General features: G+C 37.6%; 3 protein-coding genes across 7 annotated transcripts in view; 2 read left to right on the plus strand and 1 right to left on the minus strand.

The window, feature by feature from the left end:
• The window catches only part of LOC103863213, a 743,758-nt gene that overhangs the window by 347,896 nt on the left and 384,213 nt on the right, over positions 1-11,649 (plus strand). The window lies entirely within an intron of this gene.
• On the plus strand, positions 485-7,498 carry LOC103863175 (ABC transporter B family member 20). Its single transcript, XM_009140933.3, has 11 exons — positions 485-874; positions 1,102-1,156; positions 1,229-1,404; positions 1,506-1,706; positions 3,237-3,496; positions 3,574-3,884; positions 3,975-4,195; positions 4,288-4,628; positions 4,776-5,551; positions 5,642-5,883; positions 6,131-7,498. Exons 1-11 carry the CDS (start codon positions 485-487, stop codon positions 7,358-7,360), a joined length of 4,203 nt encoding a protein of 1,400 aa, XP_009139181.2. The 3' UTR covers positions 7,361-7,498.
• Positions 7,461-11,362, minus strand: LOC103863174 (3-oxoacyl-[acyl-carrier-protein] reductase FabG). Of its 5 annotated transcripts, none has more exons than XM_033290653.1 (2): positions 11,267-11,362; positions 7,461-8,351 (listed from the first exon to the last, which is right to left on the minus strand). In XM_033290653.1, exons 1-2 carry the CDS (start codon positions 11,345-11,347, stop codon positions 7,521-7,523), a joined length of 912 nt encoding a protein of 303 aa, XP_033146544.1. In that variant the 5' UTR covers positions 11,348-11,362; the 3' UTR covers positions 7,461-7,520. The 5 variants fall into 5 exon arrangements, with proteins under 5 accessions (XP_033146544.1, XP_009139179.2, XP_009139177.2 ...); XM_009140931.3 differs by lacking the exon at positions 11,267-11,362 and adding an exon at positions 8,605-8,847 and having other exon boundaries at positions 7,461-8,339; XM_009140929.3 differs by lacking the exon at positions 11,267-11,362 and adding an exon at positions 8,605-8,846 and having other exon boundaries at positions 7,461-8,348.

Here is an 11,649-nt window from a genome sequence, read left to right on the forward strand (position 1 = left end):
TTATGAGTGGTGGGGGCATTTGAATTGATCGGTCCAGAATTTCTAGATAATTGTTTTTGGCTATATAGATATTTGGTTCAGTTTTGGTTGATTCTCTCGATCATGTGTTAGTTCAATTTTTTTAGTATCATTAGATTTGGATTTTTGATTTTGTAACTCAAAATTTATCAAATTTATTTTGTGTTCTAATATATTAATTTTTTTTACCTCATTACGATTTAGAAACTAACAATTTATGTTTGATTTGAAAAAAAGACAAAAAAGAAAAGAAAAGAAAAAAAGAGTTGAATAGTTGATTACCAGCTCACCAGAAAATATCTAAAACATTCCCAGTCGCCGTGACCGTTAGCAGACCTGCTACAATTCTTCTTCTTCTTCTTCTTCATCTCTATCAGCAGATCCGCTAACCCTAGAAGCAAAAATAGAAATTTAGGTTTCCTATAACAGAGTAGAGCTTAGTTACTCCTTACTCCCCCCACCCAAGATGATGATCTCTCGAGGCTTATTCGGATGGTCTCCGCCTCATATGCAACCACTAACCCCAGTCTCCGAGGTCTCCGAGCCTCCCGAGTCTCCCTCTCCCTATCCCGACCCAAGCGAGACCGGCGGTACAGCCACCGCGGCGCAGGCGGAGGACGACGACGAGATGGAGGAGGAGCCCGACGAGGCCGAGCCACCTCCCGCTGCTGTTCCTTTCTCTCAGCTCTTCGCTTGCGCCGATTGTTTCGATTGGGTGCTTATGATCCTCGGCTCGGTGGCTGCCGCCGCCCACGGCTCCGCGCTTATCGTCTACTTGCACTACTTCGCGAAGATCGTTGAGGTCCTTGCTTTCTCCGGTGCGAGATCCGAGGATCAGTATGACCGACTCGTTGAGGTTAGTTAGAAGCTGGATTAGAAGATTGCAATGTTTAACAAACTCGTTAGGCTATAATTAGGTTCTATAACGCCGTCGTTTTAGAAAAAAATCATTTCCGTTATGAACGACGAAGAAGCAAGAGAACGTTTAGGTTCATTTCTTGATTCAGTGCATTGATAGGAACAAGCCGTCTCTTGCTTAAGAGCTATAGTTTCTAATTAAGTAACTTGTGCCTCATTGTGCAGCTTTCTTTGACTATTGTGTACATCGCGGGGGGTGTTTTCGTTTCTGGTTGGATTGGTAAGTCGATCTTTGTCAAACATATGAATCTTTTCCGCAGATGCAATGATGATGTTTACTTATTTATTATAGAGGTCTCGTGCTGGATACTGACTGGAGAGAGGCAGACCGCTGTGATCAGGTCAAAGTATGTCCAAGTACTGTTGAATCAGGATATGAGTTTCTTTGATACGTATGGTAACAATGGGGATATTGTGAGCCAAGTGCTGAGCGATGTTTTGCTCATTCAGTCAGCTTTGAGCGAGAAAGTATGTCCAGCTCTAACGTGTTTGACTCTTTTTTGTTCTCTCTGTGAGTTGTTCTTCTTTGCTATTTCTCTAATCTTCTTTTCTGATGCTGGACTATGCAGGTAGGGAATTATATTCATAACATGGCTACGTTTATCAGTGGACTTGTTATTGGATTTGTCAACTGCTGGGAGATTGCGCTCATTACACTAGCCACTGGTCCTTTCATCGTTGCTGCAGGAGGTATATCGAATATATTTCTCCACAGGCTTGCTGAGAACATACAAGATGCGTATGCTGAAGCAGCCGGCATTGCTGAACAGGTATTACGATTGATAGGTTTTATTGGGAAATTATTGAATTAGCATCGATATTTTCTCTTCACCGCTATTCAAAACTTGATGTTTGTTGGTGGCAATTTGATCGCTGAACTCTTGAACCTTGGAAACTGAAGCTAAAAACTAAAAAACTTGAAATTTATCAATTTTCTTGTAGACCTATGTGGCATGTTGGCGTTCAACTTTCGTTTCCTGCATATTTAACGCACAGTCATGCTTACAGAGTTAACATCTTTTTTTATTTCTTTTGCTATTATTTGACCAATCTTCTTGTGTTAGGTTCATATGATGGTAGTTAGAATCGAAGAGGGTTAGTAGTGCCATACTTAGACACGAATATCTGGATTACCTCACTAGATTCCATGAGGTTTACTGCAACCAACAACCAATTAGTTTTCTGCCAGTTTCATTTCAAAATATAGACCAAGGTATAGCCTTGTAGTTGTTGTTAGGGCTGTTCAATATGGTAAAACCGAACCGTACCGAACCGAAATAGACAATATGGTTTGGTTTTGGTATATACCATATAAACCGAATGGATATAATTTTATAAAAACCGTAGGATTTGGATATGGTTTGGTATATAACCGATTAAACCGAATAAACCGAACAAAACCGATTAAAAGTAGAAACATGTAAATATATATTTATTTTATAACAATACATAAAAATCTATTTGTTACATAAGGTAAATTTGTGTTAATAACTATTACCATAATTTTATAGTAATAAAAAACCATAATTTGTGAAACACTTGAACTATAATTAAATAACAATACATCGCAATTCAGACATCTTATTTTCTAAGTCTTTTTTTGATCTTTTTGATTTATTTTAGTCTTCACTAAATTAATATGAAGATTATAAATTTGATGGACAATAATTAATGGAAAATTTTCAATTGAAAAAACATAACTTTAATGAACACTAAATATGAAAGAGTAGAAAAACTTTTATTTCATGTTTCTATTTTGTTTCATAATTTTATTTTCAAAATTTTAAGCTTTGATTTTAGTTATAAATTTGATTATTTTTATTTTATGGTAGAAGCATTTTTACTTTTTTGTTCATTTATTTGAACATGTAATATATTTTTAATAAATTACTGAGCTGACAATATGACTCTAAAATTCATATAATATGATCTCAAACAAAATAATTATGTTTTTTGGTATAAAACCGAATAAACCGAAAACCGACGGTATATAAACCGAACCGAACCGAAGTAAATATGGATTTAGAATGGTAGTTATATTTTACTAACCGAAATACCGAAAACCGAAAAAAACCGAACCGAAACCGAACCGATATTCGGATTGAACACCCCTAGACTTGTTGTGCTAGGAGGCACGTTTAATTCTGAACATGTATTAATTGGGTACTGTGTCACTAGGAATGCGTACTAGTAACTTACAGATCCCACTTCTAGTGCTGTATTCAAAGATAGTTCACTGCCTCGTTTAAAGTTTGGTATGAATATTCTAACTCTTGGAAGGATTTATCTTAAATGTGCAGGCGATCTCGTACATTAGGACTTTATATGCCTTTACAAATGAAACTCTTGCCAAACATGCATATGCAACCTCCCTTCAAGCAACACTTAGATACGGTATATTGATTAGTCTTGTGCAAGGCCTTGGTCTTGGATTCACTTATGGGCTTGCTATATGCTCGTGTGCGCTGCAACTTTGGATTGGACGATTCTTTGTTACCAGTGGAAGAGCAAATGGTGGAGAAATTTTAGCAGCTCTTTTTGCTGTTATTCTAAGTGGCCTGTAAGCTTTATTCTACTGATATTGTCTTTATGAGTATATATATAACTGGTCTTGACTATGCGTACTGTGTTGGGTAGGGGTTTGAATCAAGCTGCTACAAACTTCTATTCGTTTGATCAAGGAAGGATTGCTGCGTATAGACTGTTTGAGATGATAAGTCCTTCATCCTCTGTGGCTAACCAAGAGGGAGCTGTGCTGGCTTCTGTTCAAGGAAATATCGAGTTCCGGAATGTGTATTTCAGCTATTTGTCACGACCTGAGATTCCAATCTTGAGTGGATTTTACCTAACTGTTCCTGCTAAAAAAGCAGTTGCACTTGTTGGTAGAAATGGTTCTGGAAAAAGCAGCATTATTCCTTTAATGGAACGGTTTTATGATCCGACATTAGGTACTATGACTTGTGATTTAAGATGCACCACTCACCTTTGCATGGAGACAATCATGAGCTGACGACAGTTTGTTGGTTTCACTTATGCAGGAGAAGTACTTCTTGATGGGGAAAATATTAAAAATCTAAAACTGGAGTGGCTGAGAAGCCAGATAGGCCTGGTTACACAGGAGCCTGCTCTGCTAAGCTTGAGCATAAGAGAGAATATTGCATATGGTCGTGATGCTACTCTTGATCAGATAGAGGAGGCAGCTAAAATTGCGCATGCACACACGTTTATCAGCTCGCTTGAAAAAGGATATGAAACTCAGGTAGAAATATTTTTTTGAAAATTTTGTTATGAAATCTTTTTTTTCAGTTGGTATTCAACCTTGAAGTGGGAAATTCCTTGTTTGGCTTCTAGGTAGGGAGAGCCGGTTTAGTAATGACAGAGGAGCAGAAAATAAAACTTTCAATCGCTAGAGCTGTGCTTTTAAATCCTACAATTCTTCTGCTTGATGAAGTAACTGGGGGACTAGATTTCGAAGCTGAAAGAATTGTTCAGGAAGCTCTTGATCTTCTGATGTTGGGGCGCTCAACCATAATAATTGCCCGACAGCTAAGCTTGATTAAAAATGCTGACTATATTGCCGTGATGGAGGAGGGCCAGCTAGTTGAAATGGGTACACACGATGAATTGATAAATCTTGGTGGGCTGTATGCTGAGCTTCTGAAGTGTGAAGAAGCAACAAAGCTTCCGCGAAGGTATGATAGCTTAGAACATAACCAGTTAAGTCGTGTATTGAAAGTTCGTAGAATATATATTTGGGGATCTGTTTTCTGTTGTTACGATCTCTAGAGGGTGTATTTTTGTTAATTATGTTTGTTTAAGGAACTTGTATGTTCATCCAGGATGCCAGTTCGGAACTACAAGGAGTCTGCAGTATTTCAGATTGAGAGGGACTCTTCAGCTGGCTGTGGCGTCCAAGAGCCATCATCACCCAAAATGATCAAGTCTCCATCTCTTCAAAGAGGTAATGGCGTGTTCCGTCCCCAGGATCTGTGTTTTAATACTGAAGAATCACCTAATGATCATAACCCTGCTGCACCTGAGAAATTGGGGGAAAATGGCTTGCCTCTGGACGATGCTGACAAAGAGCCAACTATGAAAAGGCAAGATAGTTTCGAGATGAGGTTACCAGAGCTTCCTAAAATCGACGTCCACGGTCCACAGCATAAATCAAACGACTCAGATCCAGAGTCCCCTGTTTCACCCCTTTTGACTTCAGATCCCAAAAACGAGCGTTCCCATTCTCAGACGTTTAGCCGTCCTCTTAGTTCGTCTGATGACACTAAAGCAAATGGTAAGGATGCTCAACACAAGGAGTCACCTTCGTTTTGGAGGTTGGCACAGCTTAGTTTCCCAGAGTGGCTTTATGCTCTATTAGGGAGTGTGGGTGCTGCCGTATTTGGTTCCTTCAATCCTCTTCTGGCTTATGTCATGGCGTTGGTAGTCACGGAATATTATAAGAGCAAAGGAGGCCACCTGCGCGAGCAGGTTGACAAATGGTGTTTGATCCTTGCCGCCATGGGGATAGTGACAGTTTTTGCCAATTTCTTGCAGCATTTCTACTTTGGTATAATGGGGGAGAAAACGACTGAGAGAGTTCGGAGGATGATGTTCTCAGGTACTGGATTTTTTTTATCATTATAATTAACTTCACCACATTTTAACTACTTTTACTGGCCTCGCATCATTAATTTCCCTGATGTTACAGCAATGCTGCGTAACGAAGTTGGATGGTTCGATCATGAAGAGAACAGTCCAGATACGTTATCCATGCGTTTAGCAAATGATGCTACTTTTGTCCGAGCTGCCTTCAGCAACAGGCTTTCGATATTTATTCAAGATAGTTTTGCTGTTATTGTTGCTCTTCTTATTGGGTTGCTGCTTGGTTGGCGTTTGGCCCTTGTTGCATTAGCAACTCTGCCAATACTCTCTCTTTCTGCCATTGCTCAGGTTTGCATCGTTTCTTCTAGGAGATTGCTTGACATTTAAATTCTTATTTTATAATTTAGTAAACCTGCGGTCATAATCCCCTCTTTCACATGTGTTTCTGATTTTGTAATATTTTTTTTCCAGTTCAAGTAGCGGTTTAGCATGTGATTCGTTGCTTTTTGCCATTTCATTCTCATGCACATAGCTCAGACATGTTTGTTTATTCAGCTGACATTGCATATTAATAACCCTCGAAACGAATTTGCAGAAACTGTGGCTTTCTGGATTCTCGAAAGGCATCCAGGAGATGCATAGAAAGGCATCCTTAGTCCTCGAGGACGCTGTTAGAAACATCTACACTGTTGTTGCCTTCTGTGCTGGTAACAAGGTGATGGAACTCTACAGGATGCAACTCCAGAGGATACTCAGACAAAGCTTTTTACACGGGATGGCTATCGGTTTTGCGTTTGGTTTCTCACAGTTCCTTCTCTTCGCCTGCAACGCCCTCCTCCTATGGTGCACTGCGCTATCTGTTAAACGCGGGTACATGAAATTACCCACAGCTATAACGGAATACATGGTCTTCTCTTTCGCTACGTTTGCCCTTGTGGAGCCATTTGGATTAGCACCTTACATCCTCAAGCGACGCAAGTCTCTCATATCAGTATTTGAAATCATAGATCGAGTCCCAACGATTGAACCAGATGACAACTCTGCTCTCAAGCCGCCTAATGTCTACGGAAGCATTGAACTGAAAAACATCGACTTCTGCTACCCATCTCGACCCGAAGTGTTGGTGTTGAGCAACTTCAGTCTCAAAGTCAATGGGGGGCAAACTTTAGCTGTGGTTGGCGTCTCAGGTTCTGGTAAAAGCACAATAATCTCACTCGTGGAGAGATACTACGACCCAGTTGCTGGTCAAGTCCTACTAGACGGGCGTGACTTAAAGCTATATAACTTGAGATGGTTGAGAAGTCACATGGGTCTGGTCCAGCAAGAGCCCATAATCTTTTCCACAACCATCAGAGACAATATCATATACGCAAGGCATAAAGCGAGCGAAGCTGAGATGAAGGAAGCAGCGAGAATAGCAAACGCTCATCATTTCATCAGTAGCTTACCTCACGGCTACGACACACATGTGGGGATGAGAGGTGTGGAACTTACCCCAGGACAGAAACAGAGAATAGCGATAGCACGTGTAGTGCTGAAGAACGCTCCCATCATCTTGATAGATGAAGGAAGCTCGTCTATCGAATCTGAATCAAGCCGGGTCGTGCAGGAAGCTCTTGACACGTTGATAATGGGGAATAAAACGACAATTCTTATAGCGCATAGAGCTGCTATGATGAGGCATGTTGATAACATTGTGGTTCTCAATGGAGGGAGAATAGTGGAGGAAGGTACGCATGATGCGCTAGCAGCTAAGAATGGATTGTACGTCCGTCTAATGCTACCACACTTCGGTAAAGGTCTACGCCAACATCGACTTATATAGCAAATAGGGCTTGTAGATGTAGATTTCCACGATGATGAAGCTTCTTTCTCCAAGGTATATCGATTGTGTGTGCTAGATTGTTATCGGAAGACAATGTATGTAAAGAAAATGTGTAAATGTATTCACTTATTAGTATTACACACAACACACAAGTTTCTTCTCAAAGAGAAGAAAAAATAGGCAAGCCAGGTATTGTAGCTCCAGAGTCAAGTATGTATGTGTTCCCGGAGACATAACGAGAAGAGTCATGAATGAGATAGCGAACAAGCGAGGTAAGCCCCGGGTCCACAGTCTGTTGCACCTTCAACGGGATGCTCCTCTCGGTCACGTTCTTGAGCCATTCTTTTTGCATAAGACCTTGCGTGATCTCTGACTTGAGAAGCCCCGGTGCGATTGAGTTCACTCTAATGTTGTACACACCTAACTCTATAGCCATCATCCTCGTCATGGTGTCAACACCACCTTTGGAACAAGCATAGGCGACTCCACCGGGTAACAAACCTCGGTGGAGACCCGCGATGGACGATACGTTTATTACTGAGCCGCCGCGTTTTGCGTCACGCATTAGACTGCAGACGTATTTGGATACTAACCAAGGTCCGGATAAGTTGGTTCTGAAGACTGTGTTCCACTCGTCTTCAGTCAGATCTAAACTCGTCTTGACATTGCCTCTGATTCCAGCGTTGTTGATCAACACATCTATCTTTCCGAAGATGTCCCAAGCTTGTTTGACCGCTTTTTGAATGGTGGCTGCGTCTGATGAAACGTCTAGCTCGAGCGGTGCGGCTAATTGGATCCCGGTTGAACTTAAGCTGTTGATTTCAGAGCAAAGAGATTCGAGACGGTCGACACGGCGAGCTGCTGCGATAATCTTACAGCCAGCTTTGCCCAGATCAAGACAGACTTCTCTTCCTATACCAGAAGAAGCTCCGGTCAGAAGAACCACTTTGTCTTTAAGCTCGCACCATGGCTCTAGTTGCTTCAACATCTGCTTCTCTCCCATTAAAAAGAAAACAAACAAATTTCTTATAAGAAAAGGCAGTAAATATATGAATGACTATTTCCATGAACTATATATATGATGAAAAAGATAACCCAAATAATTCAAGATAACATGAGATCTTATCAAGTTATAGTATCAGTATGGGTATGTATTCAAAACCTTATCTTATAAATCTGCATTGAAAAGGAAAGAGTGTGAAGGGAGTAATGAAAAATGAGAGAGAGAAGATAATAGATCTCACCGTGGTTTGATGATTGCTCATATTACTTTCTCTGGTGTGTGTTCAGCGAAGAAGGAGAAGCCCGTAACACATACTTAAAGCCCTTCTTCTCCGTTTTAAATTAAAACGACAATCTAAGTTATTTAACGTGGCTATCAAGATCTGTAACTGATTTTGTGTACTTACCAAACTAATTAGGTTTTCTGAATCTATTATATCCAATTCATTTTTTTTTTCTTGTCAACTATATTAGATCTGAATGCAAAAAAGATCTGTTCTCACTCTTTTTTGGAAACAAGCTAAAATAATAGTACTATAAATGACTTTTGTAATCACGAGTACCACATGGACGACGACATAATAATGACATTATTTGATAGTAGTATGAGTGGAAAAAAAAAGAAGAGAAATTGCATCCAATAACATCTAAAACACTTTAATTGACCAAATAACCATAAAGAAACTATGGCTATGATATAATAATATAATCTATATTATCAAGCAATTAGACGAAATTTCTCTTTTCCATTTTATCATACCCACTCGCGATTGATATGATTATAGTAGAAAAAATTTCAGGTCAAAACTCAGTTTGTGGAATGTAAATGGACTTCGGCAGAATAAAAACGCACCGTGGTGGTGATCTATCTTTCGCTCTCTCGTTAACGGCGATTAAAATTAAATGAAGAATTGAAGATCGTTCTACTGTTTTGCTGACAAATCTGCGGAATGCTTTTTTTTTTTAAACTGATTTATGCATTAAATTAAAATAGAGCAGTAAAAGTGATTACATGATCAACTTTAGAATAAAACCCGTAAGTATTGAAATCTGCGGAATGCTAACCTCTTTTAAAGTTGTTTTTTTGTTTGTTTGTAGTACTCATGACTTAGGGATGAAAAATCAAATATCTGATTGAGAATGATGATAAACAGTGATTTGTATTGCATTGTCTATTCTATATTTATATAACAAATATAATAGAATTTATAATTTATAGTCGTACAAACAATTGTATGTCATTGATTTGAATAAATTCATCTAGATTTTAATGACCAAAACTATGATTTTCTTTCATATTTTCTTTTTTTTGTTCTTCTCAAACAAACAATATATGATTGATTATAATATATTATTAATATCATATACTATTTTATGCTAAAAGTATAATATACTATATTACAATACTGGGCAATTCTCTCAAATATCTTTTTTTTTAAGTTTTTGTCACAAAAAATAATTTTAAAAGTGACCAAAATAACCCTTTTTATTTTGAAAATTTTAATATTTATTTTTGTTTTTAAAAATTTGAAACCATATCTCCAAAACTCTGCCCATTAACTCTAAACTCTAAGTTTAAATTAGTTAATCCTAGAATAAAAATTCATTTTTATTATTTAATAAAATTTATCTTGGTCATTTTTTTCATTCACAACTATTTTTGTGACAAAAACTTTATATTAGAAAATTTCTGTACAATATTTCTTTGTCTTATTCTTCTATTTGTTTTCTTCACTATCCCCCCCCCCTTTTCTGTTGTTTGTTTTGATTTTCCTCACTTCTTTCTTTTGTTCTTTTTTCACCCTCTTTTCTTCTTTCTTTTCCATCTCTTTCTTAGCGTATTTCTAGTTCTTTCTTTTCCATCTCTTTCTTAATGTATTTCTAGTTCTTTGGCTTTATTCTTTTCTTCGTCCGCTTCCTCTCTTCCTCCTCCACTTACGTCTTCTATTACATTTCCTCTGTTTTTTCGAAATTCTTTTATATAATATACTATTCATTCCGTTTCTAAAAGATCTGTACGTATTTCAAAATTTTCACATTTTGTAATAAAACATATTTAAATTTAGCTATATATACATAATTTTTTGTAATTATATATTTTCTATATTTTTAAACCAATAAATTTTTAAAAATGCAATTAATGTTCTTGAAGTTCACAATTTTTTATTATTAGTTGACAAAAATTACATTGAAAAATATAAAATATGTATCTATTAGTGATGAACCTAACTCACACCAAAATCTAGCTTAAGAGTGGAAGATTGTCCAAACACATATATATTGCCCAAGGAAACTAATCCCACACGATGTGGAACATCTAATAGTATTTTTTTTAAACAAAATTTTTCTCTAGAATATAGATTTTTAGAAACGGATGGAGTGTATATTTATAATTGTAATAATAGAATAGATATGCGATTTCATGTTAATATAAAAAAGAATATATTTGATATTAATTGATTGGTCTATAATTTTATGAAGAGAAAGTATGTATGTGAAGAAAATGTGAATGTATTCACTTATTAGTACATATTAGTATTACACACAAGATTTGAGAGTCAAAGAGAAGAAAAAATGGGCAAGCCAGGCACTGTAGCTCCAGAGTCAAGGATGTATGTATTCCCTGGAAACATATCGATACGAGTCATGAATGAGATAGCGAACCAGCGAGGTAAGCCCAGGATCCACGGTCTGTTGCACCTTTAACGGGATAGTCCTCTCGGTCACGTTCTTGAGCCACTCTTTTTGCATAAGACCTTGCGTGATCTCTGACTTGAGAAGCCCTGGTGCGATAGAGTTCACTCTTATATTGTACTTCAGATTATAAAGACAAATAAATCCAATTGTACTTCAGATTATATTATAAAGACATAATAAACATATGAAGGACGTGTACTTCAAAACCTTCTCTGATATGTTTTTGCATAAAATTGGAAAGAGTGAAGGAGCGATAATAGATCTCTCCCTTGTTTGATGATTGCTCATATTACTTCGTTAGTGTGTTCTGCAGAAGCCCATAACACACCTGTTCTAGAGATATAAATCAAAACGACAACTTAACGTGGCTATCAAAATCTTTAACTAATTTTGTGTATTCACCAAACTAATAGGTTTTCTGAATCTGTTATTATTGCATGCATATATCTAACGATTTTTTTTGTTAGGACTATTATTAGATCATGACTTCATGAGATCCGATTCAAAAGACTTTTCTTTTCTCTATGTAAACAAACTAAAATAAACCTTAGTACAGAATAGGGTTGGACGGTCGTGAATCCGTTCAGTTT

Source organism: Brassica rapa, chromosome A04 (assembly GCF_000309985.2).
Source record: "Brassica rapa cultivar Chiifu-401-42 chromosome A04, CAAS_Brap_v3.01, whole genome shotgun sequence".
In the NCBI taxonomy this organism is placed as follows: Eukaryota; Viridiplantae; Streptophyta; class Magnoliopsida; order Brassicales; family Brassicaceae; genus Brassica; species Brassica rapa.